Source organism: Ambystoma mexicanum, chromosome 14, assembly GCF_040938575.1.
Source record: "Ambystoma mexicanum isolate Mex_15411 chromosome 14, UKY_AmexF1_1, whole genome shotgun sequence".
NCBI classification, from domain to species: Eukaryota; Metazoa; Chordata; class Amphibia; order Caudata; family Ambystomatidae; genus Ambystoma; species Ambystoma mexicanum.
The window spans coordinates 225,690,442-225,708,612 of NC_090940.1; the positions used below are offsets into that span (position 1 = coordinate 225,690,442).

The 18,171-nt window shown below is 48.3% G+C and overlaps 1 protein-coding gene across 2 annotated transcripts in view; it reads right to left on the reverse strand.

Moving 5' to 3' along the window:
* Window positions 1-18,171, reverse strand: part of PLEKHH1 (pleckstrin homology, MyTH4 and FERM domain containing H1) — a 493,065-nt gene that overhangs the window by 235,759 nt on the left and 239,135 nt on the right. For both annotated transcript variants that reach the window (XR_011283967.1, XM_069638989.1), the window contains exons 5-6: window positions 14,470-14,553; window positions 12,277-12,358 (exon numbers count right to left, since the gene is read on the reverse strand). Coding sequence is in view for 1 of the 2 variants with exons in the window: in XM_069638989.1 (XP_069495090.1) it covers window positions 12,277-12,358; window positions 14,470-14,553 (166 nt within the window). In the remaining variant the exon portion in view is untranslated. The remainder of the gene's footprint in view (window positions 1-12,276; window positions 12,359-14,469; window positions 14,554-18,171) is intronic.

An 18,171-nucleotide genomic window follows, 5' to 3' on the forward strand; every position in this document is an offset into this window, starting at 1 on the left:
TTGAATTCATAACCCATTCTTTCATGGGGTAGAATCTGAGGCTTTCGAAAAGCGGCAGGGTTTTTGCTTTTCCTAGGTGCGACCACTCTGCCCCTCTTGCCCCTCTCTTTGCTCTCACGTTCTTCTGTTACCTCTTTATTTCCTTCAGATGCTCTTTGCATCCCTTTTCTCCCGCTTTCCTTTCTGTGCACACTTGCGCCCTCTTTAACGTGTGCCTAGCCCTTTACTTTCTTCTATTTTTCTTTCCGTCCACACTTGCACCCTCTTCACTAATCTGCTGTCCTTTCTGTGGACCTTTGGACCCTCTTTTTGTTGTGTGCACACTTACACCTTCCTTTACATGCCCCAGGCATTCTTCTTTACCTTTCTGAAGCCCCTTTCTTGTTTCGGGCCATTCACTGTTTCTTTTCCACTTTCTCTCATCTTCCGCTTCGATCAGGCTTTTATTTGCCTTTCGCCCTGATCTGCTTTTCTCACTGCTTTTCTTTTGCTTTCTGCCTCCTTGCAGCACTTTCAGCCTTTTCACTTTTCTTTCACTTTTAACTTTCACACTTTTCTTTCTTTCCAATTCTATGCCACTTTTGTTTTTTGTGCCTTTCTCCTGCTCTGCTCTCATTTAATTGCACTCTCCCAGTTTCTATTACATTCTTTCATGAAACTCACTGTGCAGCATTGTGTAGAGAGTCGGATCCTTCAGGCAATACGGATGAGATCAGGGTCTCACCACCTGCCCCTCAGGCACCCTTGGGGTCAGCACTGGCCCCAAGGGAACAAGCACTTTGCTGAGCCTCGCCTGCGGAATGCATGCAACACTTCTAGGGCTTCTTGGAGGCACGGCTCCCTTGCCACGCTGCAGCAAACACACAGGGCCAGCGTCTCCTCGCACCATCTTCCTCCTGCCTGCAGCTTCTGCTTCTCTCCACTTTTAGGATTCACTAGACCAGACTGCATCCCCAGCACGCTCAAGTTTCTGTGACTGACCACACCTTTTATAGCTGAACACACAGTCAAGCGGAGTCAGGTGTGAATGGTTATCTAGCCATGCCTGGCTATTAGTGGGTCAGTGATTATCATTAAGGACAATTGCCCTTACTGTCCACATGTTATTCCTATGGGTAATCCTCATTGATGTTAGTGGCCTCCTACTCGTCTCAGTCTTTCTTGGAAATGGGGAGGGGGAGATGAGGCGAGAGTGTAAACACCCCACAAAGGCAGAGGGAGTGTTTTTAGGATTGGGAAAATACCATGTCTTGCCCTCTGGCATTCCCCTCCCAATCCCCAGTTACCCTCCACTTAGGTGATATGATATTTATTTGTAACGCGCCAGGAGGCCGCAGGCTTCAGGGCGCACATGCACACAAAGACAACGAAAAAGACGATGGGAAGGAGAAAAGGAGAGCGGTCATAGAGCTCCTGAATCCACTACTTGAAAAGTGTGGTCTTCAGTGTTTTCCTAAAAGGGAACAGATTGTCCACCAGTCTCAGGTCCCAGGGGAGAGAATTCCAAGTCTGGGTGGCCCGGACTGGGAAGGGGCAACCAAGACCCTTTGCCTTTTTGAAGGTCATGGAGGAGACCAGAGCCAGGTCAGATGAACATGGACGTCTTCCGGGTGAGTAGGGAGTCACCGCAGATTTAGGATTGGAGGGGGCGTTGCCAAAGAGGCAATGGTGGACGATGGTACAGGTTTTGAATTTAATGCGGTCCTCAATGGCCAGCCAGTGCAGATCTTTCCGATGTTTTGAAATGTGCTCTTTCCATGGGCCATTTTTTATGATTCGCACTGCATCATTCTGAATTCGCCGACATCTTTTTAGACTGGTGTTATTTGCCCCAGGCCCCAGAAAGCCTTGTGCACGATGCAGAGGGTCTTGAACTTGAAGCCAGTGAAGAGATTTGATATATCATATTATGATGTGGCATTTATAACGCACCTGTATGGAAGTGTTTCTAGGCGCAACAAGACAAGGAGGAGGAAACAAAGGGAGGACAAAATAGTCTTACTAGGCCTTGTGTCATTCAGATCATGCAAGTGCGGGGAGTAGGGAAGGTGAGAAATGCCAGGGGGGAGGGAAAGAGGGAAGTGAAGTTAACTCAAGTGCAGCCAGCAGGTGGCTCATAAGTGCAGAGAGAAGGGACTGTAGGATTGCAAATACAGACCCTTAAGTGCTGGGGAGCCCGGAGGCAGTGTGAGGGCAACTGGACATGTAGGAGCCTGGGCCAGAGTTCAGAGGGTGACCAGATGACCAGTGTGCGGAGCAGTCAGGTGCATCAGCAGGGGAGAGGAAGAGAGAAAGCGAAAGTGAAAAGGAAGGTCTTGAGTTGCTTCCGGAACCAAGAGGTGGTTCTGCTCAAGTTTCAGAGAGGCAGGGAGGCTGTTCCAGAGAGAGGTCTCAGCCGAGGAGATAGACCTTCCCCAAACTCTCTGCATGGAGAAGCGTCAGACCATCAGAGAGCTGGAAGTGGATGAGTGGAGAGCTCGAGAAGGATGATGTTTTGGAAGAGAACGTTGGAGGTAGAGCAGTCCCAGGCCCCAGAACGCCTTGTGGACAATGCAGAGGGCTTTGAACTTGATCCTTGCAGCCACGGGGAGCCAGTGAAGAGATGTCCTGAGCTGGAGAGATACGATCCTTGGGCTTGAGGCCAAGGACAAGTCTTGCAGTCCTGTTCTGGATAAGTTGTAGAGGCAGGAAGATTTAGAAAGAGGATGTTGCAATAGTCCAGCCTACAGAACCAGAGCTCTGGAGATGGTGAGCTTCTGGGGGAAGGAGAGGAAAGGAAGAATACCTCTGAGGAGGTGCAGCTGATAGTTTGACTTCTTAGAGAAGACAGAGATGTGAGGAGAGAAAGAGGGTGGAGTTAAAGATGACACCAAGGTTCTTAGCCTCATAGGAAGGAGCAGAGTGGGCGACCAGAGAGAGAGAGAGAGGAAAGGAGGGAGCGGGTGTCCCATTGAGGAGGATCTCAGTCTTATTGGCATTAAGGCAGAGATCATTGGTGGCACACCTTTCCTGAATTGCGGCCAGTCTGGTATAAGAGACGAAGCAGAGGTGGCTGAGGGGGAGCCTGAAAATATTGAAAATTGGAGCAGAAAGTAGCGATGCAGTGGGCAAGAGGTGCTCGGAAGTGGTTGAAGAGCCAGAAAGAGGTTAGACCCCTGGGGAACACCACATGTAGAGAGGGGGGTCGAAGAGAGGAATGACTCAGTTGGACCTGAGAGGGTCGGTCGATGAGAAAGGAGGTCAACCAGAACAGGGCCTGATCAGTAATCCCAAGGTTGTCGCAGAGGTGATTGAGCAGGATGGCATGGTTGACCATGTCAAAAGCAGCAGATAGATTGAGGAGAATGAGTCCAGAAGGAAGATTAGAGTCAAGATTGGGGAGCAAGTCTCCACTGGTGTTCAGGAGAGAAGTTTCCATGCTTCTGGGAGTTCTGAAGCCAGACTGGTGGTAACGGAGGCAACCAACAGATTCAGTATGTAGATTAAGCTGGGAGATGGCCAGCTTTTCCATGAGTTTGCCCAGGCAAGGAGTGATGGAGATCGGGTGATAGTGAACCAGAGAGGAAGGATTGGCCGAGGGCTTCTTTAGAAGGGGGTGCACAAGAGATTGCTTAAGGGGGAGGGGAAGTTCCAGTGGCAAAGGAGTGATTGCAGAAATCGGCCAAGGCTGGAGCAAGGGTGTCGATGTGGTCTTCGATAGTTCTGGATGAGCAGGGGATAACCTGCTTTGACGAGACTTTCATAGATCAGACTTGTGTAGAAACATTGTCAGGGTTTAACAGGGGAATGGAGGAGGAGAGAGAGCCTCAGACAGGCCAGGAGTGGTAGAGGGGGAGGAAGAGGAAGTAGAGGAAGAGAGGGTGGGCAGGATGTTCTTAGTTTTAGTAGTGAAATAAGAGGCCAATGGCGTGCAGAGTGACTGGGATGGAACAGGAGAGGTAGAGCCTGCAGCAGGATTGGCAAGCCCCTTGCAGATTTTGAAAAGCTCAGCCAAGGTGTTAGATGCTGCAGAGATGTGGGCTTGGATGTAGGCTCTCTTCTTGGAGAGGACTGAGTCTGTACTGCCTTTGGAGCAAGCGGCAGGCCAGTTTGTCAGGGGGTGCACCCAATGACCTACACTCCCTCTCCACTGCCCCACACTTGCATTTAAGAGTGGCGAGGTCTGAATCGTACCAAGAGTTTCACTTGCATTTGGGCTTTAAGCAGATCCTCTTGACAGGGGCAAGGACATCCAGAGTGTTACAGATAGAGAGATGAAGGTTAGAGAGGCTGTGCCAGGGTGTGAGTCAGCCAAAGGTGCAGGAGGAAGAGAGAACGTAGTGACAAAAGCCTCAACTGACACACGCTTCATGGGTGGGATGACCGAGAAGGTAGGCGGCAATGCTGGAGTCGGCTTGACCTGCGGGGAAGAGAGAGAGCGGTGGGAAGAAAGGAGAAAGTGATCACTCCAAGAGAGACAAGTGGTGAGAGGGTTATAAAAGGGGACGTCTCAGGAGATCAGAACATCCAGGGTGTGCCCTGCAGAGTGAGCTGGGCCAGAGGGAAGAATAGAGAGAGAGAGAAAATCGTAGAGGTTGTGAAAGAGTCCTGAAGAAGGGCTGGTAGCATCCAGGTGGATGTTCAAGCCTCAGAGGACGAGATTTTGAGAGGTAGAGGCAAGGAGAGAGAAGGAGAGGTCAGCCCACTGAGAGAGGAAGAGGGCGACCTGGCCAGACGACCTGTAGATAGTGACCACAGTTAGAGAGAAGCCAGGAGAGATATAGAGCCCACAGACCAGGCATTCAAAGGAGGAGTATTGCTGCATTGTAATGATAGAAGCAGGGATCTACTCTGGGAAAATCAAAGCTACACCCCCACCGGGACAGTTGGTTCTGGGTTTGGAGAGGATCTTGTAGCCATCGGGAAGGAGAGTGTCGAAACTCATGTCAGAACTGGCCGTTAATCAAGTCTTGGTGAGACTGAGGACATCCATACCAAGCTCTTGCAGGAGATGGCGGATGACAGAGGAGTGTTTGACAGCTGAACGAGAGTCGATAGTAGCGATGCGGAGCAGGTTGCCACATTTGAAGGACTTCCAGGGAGGGGTAGAGGCACTCCCTGTGAAAGTGTTCCTCCCTCGCTTGCCCACCCCCAGGGTTGCGATCTAAAAGCAATGGCCCTTCCCTGGCCACCTGAATAGAAGAACCTGAGGGTGTGGTTGGAAGAACACCGTCAGATTTGTCACAACCCGAACAATGGAACACTGTACAAACATGCGTGCATCATTCAAGCCCACCTCCTTTGAGGATGATGCCATCCCAACCTCCACTGTGAAGAACAACTCAGGAAAGGCTCTCATTCCTTGACTCCTTGCGATCAATGCCTCACTTATATATGGCATCTTCCCTGGCATATTGTAACCTGGGAATATGCACCAATTACTAAAGAATCCCCACACTCTGCCTGGGCGACCTAGTAAACTCCTGCCCCCTCACCCATCTACCCTTCATTGGCAAGATCATCGAGAAGACAGTCATGTTTTAACTACACAGAAAGATCACCAAACACAGCCTTCTTCAAGAAAGCCTGCCCAGGTTCCAACCAAGATGCAGTACAGAGACTGCCACCATTCCAAGTCATCGATGAGCACTCATCATAGACAAAGGGGACCTGGTCCTGCTCAACCACTCTGCCCCACTTGACATGGTTGACCACAAGGCGCTACTCAACACTGTTTCCTCCTGCCTGGGATTCCATGCCCTAGGCTTTGACATCTTCCTCAACAACAGACACCAGCAAATCCAGATGGGTACCTGCGGGTGTCCCAACAACTATTCTGCTGCACTCCCGAAAGCTGTCAAACACGCTGCAGCATGTGTCAGTGAAGGACGGAGTACCTTTGACCACATTTCTCCCACTCAGAAGGAACTACCCTGGTTATCCCTCCAAACTTGCATCACCTTCAAAACAGCATCATACTTAGCTAATAATATCACCATATCAGGAGGTCAATGCAATAGCAGGAGCCAGGATATCACCAGACTGGACTCTGAGAAGCGCAAGAAAAAGACCAGAATACAAGTATTCTCCTGCTACGGTCCCATGCTGTCGAACAACCTTCGGGCTAACATCAGGCTCTTCTCCCTCCTGCGCGTCAGGAAAGATCTAAAGACCATGCTCCCAAGGAACACTTCCCTGACAAATGAGGATCATAGATCGAAAAGACGCATATGGGGTATGTTTTACTCCAAGATAATGGGGGGATGGGGAAATCAAAGCAATGAAAGAAAAAAGGAGATATGTTGAACTTGATGTAGTCTTTAATCATAAGCCATGCTGCATAGTCTCTGGTTCACACCACAGATCAACCTGATCGCTGAATTTTGTGTGCTTTGCAGCTTGGATATGGCTTTGGCAGGTAGACTTGAGTAATGTTTATTGGCAGAACCAAGCCAGGCATTCATCGCAGCTCCGACGAGTAGGGCGTTGTGCATTTTGCATAGCAGAAGAGTAATTAATTCAGCGGTTTGAGCTGGAACAAACAATTGCTTATCAGAGCATCAATCTGAGGATAAAGGGACAATTTGTGATCAAAGTTGAAACCCAAATTCTTCCCTCTGGAGTTTAAGGGTAGAGTCTCCCCCTTAGAGGGGTAATCGGAGGGACTGAAGGTTGTGGTTCCCTTTAGACCGAACGAGAATAACTTCTGTTTTGGACCTGCTAAATCACAGGCCGGCACCCCCGCCCCCCTATGTCACCGCCCCCCCCCCCCAAACCAGGAATGAATGTCCCCGAGACATGTCTGGAGGGGATGGGACTCATTCTGGACAACATTAATCCACAAATATATATCAGGGGTGGTTGGCGTATGAGAGAACTCTGATGACTGGATGAGATTTAATGATTTTAAATCCCAAATAGACTTTAAAGTGAACCAGTGCTCTCGTGGAGCCCTACATGACCCCAGGCTACTTCCCTTGAGGAAGATAGGCAACCACCAAGTTTGACTCATTGACAGTGATTTCCCAAGAAGGACCAAATCCATCTCAGGGAGTCTTGAAAGTAGTGGGCCACTGTGGCCAATCTCTGGAGACAAAGGTCCTGGTCCACGATGTTGATGGTGGTGGCATGATCCAACGTAACCAAGAAGGGTCCCTCAACCTTCGTCCACCATGGTCAGTCCCCCCCAAAGCCCACCAAGGCTGTGTACATCCATTGTCTGGAGAGGAATCCCGATTGAAGAGGGGGAGAGGGACGTGTTTCTCTAGAAAACTCAGTAGTTGGAATGAGGCAATATGCTCCATGATTTTGGAATTAATCTGTAAAATGGGGAGAGGTAGAACATTTGTCAAAATACTAGAGCCTACAGGTTTTTATTAACCAGGGTTGTACGATACCCTTTAACGCATGGAGCCCTACTGCTGACGTAAAGCAGTTCTTTATCAATGCTGTGAGTAGTGAATCAAAATCGGTAGCATGTGTTCGTTATAACCAGGTTGTGAAATAACAGTTGGGCACCCAATAAACTTTGCTACTTCGGAGATTTAGTAGTTTGATTGGCACAAAAACGCCACCTGCCAAAGGACTGCTGCAAAGGGATTTATTTCATGTAAAAAATAACTGTGCACTAGTCAGTTGCTAATGGGGCCATTTGTAATGTATTTTGTAGTAATTAGTCATAAGACTTACAAATTGGGTGCCTACGTTGGGCTTCTCTCCCAGGAGGAGGCTGTAGGGGTATTCCCTTTAATTAAAGACAAAAAACTTTTTCACCAGCTACAAAATCTTAAACGAACTATCTTAGAGAGAGTATTGAGTGAATGATTTTAAGGTTGCTACTAGTTTTTAGGAATTGTATTTAATTATTGTATACTGATTTGATTCACGTTTTTAAATTGTGCACTTGATGGAGTGGTTATGTAACAAATATGGAAGATTTTAAAATGATATGTTGTATATACAAAGCCAGTTTGGCTATGCGTATATTAAATAAATAAATACAATCTTAACAATATATCAAACACCTGGAATATCTGCGTTGATATGAAATAAAGACATGCTGTGATTAGTCAGATAGTACTAAAAATGACAAGGGAATCAGAGGGTTATTTCCATTTACCTTTCGGCTCTAAAGATGTTTTAGAGTACAACTTCCATTAACTCTACCCAGCATAGTCAAGGTGATGAAACCTGATAGTCGCAGTTCAAAACAGCTGGAGAGCTGCAAGTGGCAGAGCGCTGGAAACCAACACTATGTAAAGAAGCTGCAGAATGTCTTGGAAATGGTATGTCTGAATGAACAAAACAGGAACCTCGTATTAGCCATTAAAGACTGATTACATTTTTGCAGAAATTGGTTTTTGCATTTAGAGAAATTGCTCTAGGATTAGTGGCCAATTAGACTCATGGAAATGGAGCACAATTTAGCACGCTTGAATCAACTCCCTAATATACACAAAAACACAAAATAAAAAAGTTGATTTATTGCCAGCAGCCAGGGGACCCTGGGGGATGGGACCAATGGTCCTGGTTTAGGAATCAGAGGACTCGGAGATGACATCTCACGGTGGCCATACACCAGTTTGAGATTTAGCTTTTGGCTCCAGTAGGTTGCAGGACAAAGGCACTAGGACACAGACAAAGAAGGAGAAGGAGACTGCAGACCGGTCACAATGAAGGAAGGCATCCCAGCAGCGAGAGCACTAGGGGGATGTGAGGAGGATAAAGTAAAGTCGTCACAGGCAGCTCAGATGTTGACAGTGATGATCCAGGCAGCAAGAACGGACCAATGAAGAACAGCTCCGGGGTGGGGGTGGGGGGGCACAAAAGGCCCCATGACAGAGCAAAGTCAGGGCGGAGGAGTAGCAAGGAGTAGCAAACCACGGTGCATTCCAGCAAGGCAGGAGAGAGGATTTCCCCTTTGGTCCAGTGAACCCTATGTGGACAGGAATGCCTCACGAGAGAATCAGAGGCTGCACGCTTGGAGTTCCAGCATGCAACACTGGACGGAAGTTGAAGAGTAGACTACAAAGGGATTATTACAACACTGAGATGTTCACAAAAGGACAGGAACTGGCCAGGACAGCAGGGTTCAGGATGCTCAGAAGCAGCCCAATTCCAACAGCAGGTGTACCAGTAAGTTGAGATTAATAGAATGGCACAGTGTCTCCTACTGCCATGCACCTTTCAAAGATTAGGCGGCTATCCTGTCCTGGCTGGCCAGCCCAACTCCATTCACCCAGTCACATGCCCAAAGATGTGCAGTGGGATGTCTGACAAACCACTATCCAGTCTGAACTGGAAAACCATTCAAACCAAGAGGCCTTTATGGACTCTGAAAACAGCCTATATAGGCAGGCTATTTTGGCTAACCCCCATGGTACAAACAAGAAGAAATACAAGAAACAAAACAGCTGCGGTGTATGTCTAGTGAAAATATAGTAGTACCAACTGGCTGTCATATATGGGCATTAGGCGTCTTCTACTGCAAAATTGCTACAGCATGTGTAGCCATAAGGTAGCGCTATTCCCTTAGGTGGGGAATGCGATTGCAATCCTAGCCAAAAAAAAAACAATACATCCAGCTGCCACCAAGACTACTTCCAACACACATTCTGGCCGAGGGAGCCCATCCAGGACCAACATGGGGTGCATTAAATACACCGCTGCTCTGGTAGCCATACGGGCTACAAAGGACAGCACAACATAATGAAACTGCAAGAAGGGCAACTTCAGTAGAGGTTCTTCTGGTAACAAAAGTGTAAAAAGCAAGAACGCCAGTGAAATGTTTAGTATCTCCCAGTGTTAGAAAAAGGACCCTGGAAATTGAAATCTGCACTAACACCTGTAGGTGGGATTGTAAATCCGCAGTGCTGTTTGCATCAAGTTATACCTGAAAAATGCCTTTTTAAGACCATCTTGGAGCAGCTTCCCCTAAGTTGAGTAAAGCCTTGTTATGCGGTTGCTGCTCTGTGGTCTTGGTCAGTGGCAGAGGGTTCACTGGTGCACGTGCCAGCGCTGGGGAGTGGTGCGCGACGCTGGGGAAATCCACTGAAGATCTGTTCCATCTCTCATTGCCGTTCTCTCTCCGCATGAACTATGCAGCTCTGCTTCCGGTGTACAGGTCGTGTGGGCGCGCTGAAGGATTATAGTGCTGCAGGTGGTTTCTCTGTACCTCACTGGTGGCTCTTGATAGAAAAAGAAAACTTTGCCAGCACTAGAGTACTACGCAAGGAGCGTTGCAAATGATTACTGCACCCAAACAAACTGGCACATGGGGACGGGACAGGAATTTGGCCATGCCCAATTGCCTTTGTCCCCCCCCCCCCTTTGCGCCCCTCCCTGGTAGGCCTCCCGCTCCAGGCTGACAGGGGTTCCCATCCACTCTTAAGGTCAGAGTACTAGCCTTCTCAGACAATCCACGAAGAACTGATGCTAAAGGAATTGGAGGCGATACAAATTGCAAGCAAGAAGCAATCTAGCCTCAACAAAAAAAAAAGTGTGTGTGTGTACAAGCAATATTCAGTTTAGAGGTTGGGCGCGGAGCCAGACTAAGCATAACGTAAAGGGCCGCCACTGCTCGCACGTCATTTCAGCCTGCCAAAAGGAGACATCGGGGAAGACTTCTACTCTATTTCATAATGCAATGCTGGTTATTCAATCAAGTGGACCTGGCGGGGAAAGTACAATCACGCCTGGGAGAATGCACTTGGAAAAGGGCCTGTGCTATAGGCCAGCCCAGTAAAAGGGCCGTTGGGGGTGAAGGGGTGACTGGAGAGACCAATCTTAAATAAAATAAAAAAAGACAAAGAGATTGAATCTCCGGTGTTTGCTGAATTCCAAGCGACCCTCACTGGTTTTGGAGCCAACCGTTCTCGTTGGCTGCTCTCTAGACCGGACGCAGGATCAGCCGGGAAAGAAGTAGAGGCATATGGCGTCCAAGGTCCGGGTCAGAACTGGGTTACTTGCGGCTCTCTACTGAATAATCTATTTACAGCTGTTCGCATTTAAGGAGCGTTCATGTCTAGCTGCAAAAGAACGACTTCAACGGCTCTGCGGACGAACGCAGGCCTGTTTTTTTGGTGCAATTTCAAGGAGATAATCTTGAATTGTGGCAGTAAATCTGAGCACGTTTAATCCCCCCTGATAAAAGCAGACCAACATAGGACATATAAATGGCTCGCGCCTGATAGTTTAAGGCTGGATGCTTTGGAAGAGCTGATAATTTCTCCGACCGCCCCAGCCACACACAGCGCCGTAAGGCGGTGGCAGGAATACCGTAATTCGGAATTTCCTGCGACGCGTGTGGATTCAGTGTGAAAGAAATGCATAATTATTTTGGATTGGCTCTTTATGGGGGTTTCAAAAGAGTAGCCCGCCCATAACAGTCTATTGGTCCAATCATCGTCTCACTATTATTAATAAATGCCGCCCCCTCCTGGTTGTTCCGTCCCTCTATTCCTGGCAGAATCCCAGTATCGCATTGGCTGCTCCTTCTTGTATGAGGGACCAAAGTGCCTTTCTATCATTCATGCGGTCCACTCTTTCCAGGGGTTGCGGGGGAACACCCCTGCAGCTGACCTGACTAAAAGTAAAGAAAAGAAAAGGACCCTGCGGCGCCCTTTCCCATCACATATGCGCATCTACAAACCAAGGCAACAGATTATTTTTGTACCCGCAATAAATATGGCGACTTTACTGTAACACAACGTCGGCCGCCTGTGGATCGGATTCGGGTATCAGCCACCGCATGGAGGGTCCACGGTGGACACTTGGGAAGCACAGGCAGGCCTGGAATATCGCGGAGCAAACACTCCTTTGTGTTTATTATCCATAGAGTTAAAGGCACATCGCACCATATGTCCCGGCCGAATGCCTGACTCATTCCCCCCCTTCAAATCCCCCCCAGCCCACATTTCTGACTGTGAGAGAGTGAGAAAGGGAGAGGGAGGGAGGTGAGAGAGAGGAGAGAGAAAATAAGGGAGAGAAGAAGGCGCGAGGAGAGAAGGGGAGAGAGCGGGGAGAGAGGGGGAAGCGGGGAGAGAGGGGGAAGGAGGGAGAGAGAGACCCCGAAAAAAAGAGCGCCAAAGTACTCGTTTTTACATGTTAATCAGGAAAACCTTTGAATGATAAGCTGATAGACACCGGGGACTTCCACATCCGTTAAAGAAAGTCAGCGCATAAGATTGAATCCCAAAAACGGACGCATGGAAGCGGACTGTGCACTTCCGGGGACATCAGGTGTCAGCATTTCCACACAACCAGAAGAAAGGGCACACGAAGTGCGGCGGCGCTTACCTTGCAGCGCGTCCTCCAGCGCTTGCACCTGTTCCACGTGCTTTTGATTGAAGATTTTCAGCTGGTAATTTTCTATCTCTAGCTATGATGGGGAGAAAAATAAAAAAAATAAATCAACATCTCGCCTGTGCACTTGTCTGACATTTTAATGAACATGCCAATACACAGCACAGGACTTGGCGCTCTGCACCGATTTTCTTCAACGCAATGTCATGTTCCAATGCATCTCCTGTCCTGAACCTCCATGTGTCATTCTAAATACATGCTCAGGCCTTCCAGCGTTTTCCAGCTGGCCTCCTGCACTCTGCTGCTAGGAAGCTATCCGAAGGACTTGGTCTCCTCTTGCATCCCAAGTAATGGGATCTTACGAGCCTTCGTTCACACCCTGCCTGATCTCATACCTATCTGTGTGGCACCCTCACCGTTGACTTGACCACACCACCATGCCCATTCTACCTCTTCTAGAGTGAGCTCTGCACCACCTTGCCACTCCCCTCTCCATTTGCAATCCTCAGTATATGATGTCACCATTCCACCTTGCACATCGTGCCTCTTCTCAACTCCATGGGCCTCATTACGACCCAGGCGGAATGGGTTTAACAGCGCTAGTAAAGGTGCCGGCGCCGTTAAACCCATTCCGTCCTATTACGAGGTCGCCTTGCGGGACCCGCTCTGGATGTCTGGTCAGACCAGACGTCCTTTGCGGGACCCGCGAGGGGACCAGGGAGCTAACACATTGTTAGCTCCCTCCCCATTCCCATTGAGCCCTGTGGGGGCTCGAATGGGGATGGGTAAATTGAACGAGGAATTACGGGGTCCCCCAAGGTTGGAATGGCCCGGTAATTCCTCATTCAAGGAACCTGGACCCGAGTTTGGAGGCAGCCATGCCCTTGGTAAGGGCATGGCTGCCTCCAAACTCGTAATGATGCCCCATGTGTTACCCTCAGAATATTGCACATCTTGGCTCCTCGCTTATCTATTTGGAAGACTCAGCCTATGATCTCAGCCCGCTGCTTAAACACGATGTGCCTCCTCATATTCCCCTTTGGCCAAGCGTCAATGTACAATCCCATCATGTCTCATTGTCTACCTTCCTGCCTCTTCACATCTCCCCTTTGTGTGCTACTTTTCATTGTCCGACTTGACCATACAGTTTTTCTCCTTTCTAGCTCGTAGCCCAAAATAGGTTACCCTCAGTGCATGAACCGACTAACACTCATTCTCCAACTCTTTGTATTTCCCTCTATGTGCTACTTTTCAGTGTCGGATTTGCCCCTCTGGCTTTGTCCACCCTTCCTCATCTCCCTCCATGTGTTTGTCTCAGATGATCCGACAGTCTTCGTTTGTCCACTTTTCCCAGCCTCATATGCCTCCATTTGGAACCCCTCATTCTACGCTCTGTCTTCTCATCTTCCGCTCTGGGCAAGGATCATTGTATGATCTGATCCATGCCCCGCAGTCCGTTCTGTCCGTGCTCATTCACCTCTTATTCTCCGTCTTGCCTCTTCTCATCTCCCTTTGGTGCTATTTTTCATTGTCCGACTTGACCATTGAGTTGTTCTCCATCCTACCCCACCTCTGACAATGTTACTCTTTGTGGATGATCTGACCGCCACAAATTCTCCACCCTCTTACCTCTTCACATCTCTTCTTGCGTGCTACTTTTCAGTGTCTGACTTGACCATCTTCCTATGTCTACAATTCCTCATCTTCCACAATATGGTACAGTCTGGGTATGAGCTGACCACCCCTCCTCCACCTACTTGCTTCCTCTCATCTCCCTTTGTGCACTACTTTTCAGCGTTTGACTTGACTACTTGGATTGGTCCACTCGGCCTCAAAGCTTTATCCTCATTTAGTACCCCCCCCTCCATCCCCCTCTTCTCCCTCATCTCAACTTGTCGATCCAGCTTCTCATCTCCCGCTTCACATTTACGAGTTGGTCCGTTCCCTCCCTCTCTTCCTCCCTCCCTTTTCAGACTGTCTCTCACCCATTCTATAAAAAGACTGGGAACCAAAACAACAAGTCTTAAATGGAGCAGCTGAAAACAAAACCGTGCTTAGTGTAAGCAACATGATGACTGTTTGTAGATAAAGAACCCATGAAACCTCGTATTTGGCGGTGCATGCGCTCCATTCCCACCGTGTCATTATCTAGAGTTACGCGGTGTGCCGTGATCAGTGGAGACATACCTCCTTCAGCTTAAACGTTACCCACTCCTTTATCTTCGCCGCCTTCTCCTCAATGATTTTGGCTTCCTGAGCTCGTAGGTGCACCTGAGGTAAACAGGGGGATTAATCGGATTATGTCAAAGGCCAGGCATTCAAACCAACAATCAGTCCCTGTTTAGAGAGCAGCTTTAATAGCAGTCTGAAATGGAGCTCCCCAGAATGTCCTTAATATTATACACCCTGAAGGCCAGGATTAAATGAACATGCAGGGCTGAGTTAAGTCTGCAAAGGTACATCCTGTGGCCTAGAAAAACAAAGGTCAGAGAAAAGCCAACGTGAGGATTTCAGAAGGTTTCTTAGATATCCAATGTGCGATGGGAAGGGGGAGGGGGGACTTTTGACTTCCACTTCAAATGGTTTCAAATGCATAGGTCTACAGCAGAGCAGATGCGGCCAGTGTGGGCCCCGCCATTCAGATGTATGCACACTCCGACGAATCCTCTTCATACACTGGACATCTCAATTGACTTCACCATCTACTCCACTTACCGGCAGCAACCAGACCTACTTTTTAAGGGTCCACACCAGATATCTCTAAAGGTCCTATCCTGCTAAACTGCCCATACAAGCTCCTAAAGTGACACTTGGCACACACCGCTTCAGGGCCCCACCTGGCTCCGCCTTAGGGTTATGTGTTGGTAGACTCTTCTTTGCGGTCTGGGCTTCTTTCCATTAAGCGCCCACCAGCCCGTTTGGCCGGGTTTTCCTACTCTGCAGTATTCTGCCCAGCCCCTGTTCTCGACGCCGCCCGTCCCAGCAGTTGGGTATTAAGTATGGCGAATACTAGTATTGTTTATGTAGGGCTGTGGGTAGATTAGCTAGTTAAGGTGGCAAGTAGTGAAAGGCCGGGTTTTACAATAAGAGATTAAGAGAGATCGGAATAAGTGTATGCTTGATCCGAAACCTATTTTACAAATGGATACTTTTTGAAGTCTTAAATATCTACATCATCTACACTGAATTCACTGTGTATTGCTTTCCCTCATCGGGGGTTAGTTGAGTAGTCCTTGCCTTTCTCCCCAGAATGCAACTTTGCCTAATCTTTTTTGGGGGATTTTGTAAGTACTTTTTTCTTTTTACCTCAAAACGACCGATGGTAAATTTGAAAATCGTAGATAGAAGGGGGATAGGGGCAGGGGTCTCCACACCTTGTTTTTTTATGGCAAAACAGTTATGCAAAGGTGCATTCAGCGAAAGAAATGCGAGAAACCCTCATAGCTCTGTTGGTTGTATTGTGAGATTCTGTGGCGGCCCTTGGATGCGGGCGTGGGGTGGCATCTGGCGTCGACCACCACACAGGAATCCACAATCCAAGGCGAAGCAGGCAGGACTGCACCGCTTCCGTCCCTGGCCCTCGCCGTAGTCTTCATTCTTTGGCACTTGGAGGGGGGCTCGGGTTTTAATGATATTCGAAATCCATTTATTTGCGTGAAGTTTGAAGAGGAGAGAGCTGAAATATAGGGGGACCTTTGGTTCTACCCACTTAAGAAGGTTTAGGCCCACACAAAACACGGATTACTTTCGAGAGAAAATCCAAGACCGTCAAAAGAGATTTTAATGTAGAGTTGCAGATTGAACAATATGGGTTTAAGGGAAACAGAATTGCAAGTTTCGTTAGTTTTCTAGCAAATTATTAAAGGGAGACAAATAAAATGGAGGTAAAAAGAGAATCGAGGATGCAGAACACGAGGCTTGGAGAGGTAAGGGTACAAGAGCATGATAAAAGCATTCGCCATGCGCTGCCATCATGGTACTATGTGGTAATAAGATGGTAACAGCTGGAAAATGGTGCAAGTGCTTCAACATATATTGGCTGTGCTTGCCATGTGCCTATATAATACTTATACACAAGCCAAAACTGTTGAATTTCCAATGCTCATTTTTAATAGGACTTCAGCCAAGAAGCGCATACTGCTTATAAATCAAGGGGCTGAAGATACAGTTGTTGAAGACATTTTTATTACACCACTAGTGCATTCATCACTGCAATTAGACAACTATCAGAAGGCTGCTTTGAAAAAACACTGGCAAGACGCTTAAAGCAGCACATTTGATGTTATTGCTTGATAAGTCTAGCTCAAAGAGATCCCAGGAGGATGCGCTTTGGGCAGGCTATAGGGATTAGCATAGGCATTAGCAGTCAATGGGTGGGTAAATATCCAAACACTACCAAGTGGGTTGTCTCTCCTCGCATCCCATTTCCCTTCTAGCCTAATTTAGCGCCGTCTGATAGAATAGCTAAAACTAAAAACTTGACAGGGAGGAGCAGGTAGAAATAGAATAGAGGGTTAAGCAGGCAGAATGAGGGCAGGCATGAAAGAATGAAGGATATCACTAGAGCTAGGGATGTGGGAATAAAGTAAGGTGTGTTCTTCACAACAAACGAACAAGAGAGGAGAAACTAAAGGGAGGCGGGATGAGAGAGGAAGTGAGAAGTAATGAGACAGTCCTGTATAAAGATAAGGAGAGGAAGTGGAGCGCTTGCGGAAAGTGAAGCAGTTTGAAGAGCTAGAAGTGGGCTAAGCCATATAAAGACCAGAGCAGGGCAGGAACCTCCCATAGGGTGGGATCAGCACTTCAAGGAGTGTTAGCACTTCTCAGGAGTGCTTGCTGAGCAACCAGTTTAACAGCGGATACTACACACAGGGCAACTTAATGAAGCCATTCTAACCGTACACCCTTTCCTCATCATCTCGTCTTTGGAGGACTTTCCATGAGAGACATCGCCTACTCAAAATACACCGGGGCCGGTGTGGAGGAGATCCCCCCCCCCCAGGGCAGCAGGAGCAGCCTCTGGTGTACATTCAGATGTGTGGCATTTTAGGCAACATAGATGCCCGTCTCAACTACCAGCTACTTTGACGCAGCCTTGTTCCTCGCCCTTGCGGCAGCAGGAAAGTGGACGAGTTGAACATCAATATTACAAGGGACGCGGATAGATCTTCGTTGGGCTGTAAGCAGCATCCACTTTCCCGCAGATGACGCAAGGCCATTCACCGCTAGTTAGGAGCACTCAGGTGGTCTTTTTAACTATTGGAATCTGAGAGGTTGCAGAGCTTGAACGCTATGCAGCGGGAAGGGTCACAAAACAGTCAACCTCCTTTGTAGAGGTTACATGTGAACCTGTAACTGCTTCCAGGAGTTATGCGGATGAACATCGCTCGGCAGAGGCGGACACCCTGCCGGATTTGGTGGCACACAAGACTATTAGCAGAGAATGGCCATTCCTGTAATCAAGCTTCCAGTGCCTTTGAAAAAGAAATCAGCTTCTAATCGGGCAGGAGCTCCTTCTAGCCAGCTTTACCCCATCACACCGGTTACAGCCTCGGGAGGATAGCTCAGCGGAAACGTGCTTGCCTTGGAAACAAGAGGACACAGAGCAACACAGGTTCGATCCCCCAGTCCGCGCTTAGAAACCTCTGTGTATTAAGCGTGTTATAAATAACCCATCATATCATACAGCACTCAAATCTACGACCACTGGAGGATTAGTGGTGCCCATTGCACAGCTACAGTGATGCACTAGGACGACTGATCATAGGACTCAAAGGACACCATCTACCATGCTCAAAAACCGTAGGCTGGCTGTGGTGATCCTCCGAACCAACAACAAGCAAGACAGCACTCCACCCACTCCTCTGTATAGCGGTGTCCGACTAACTA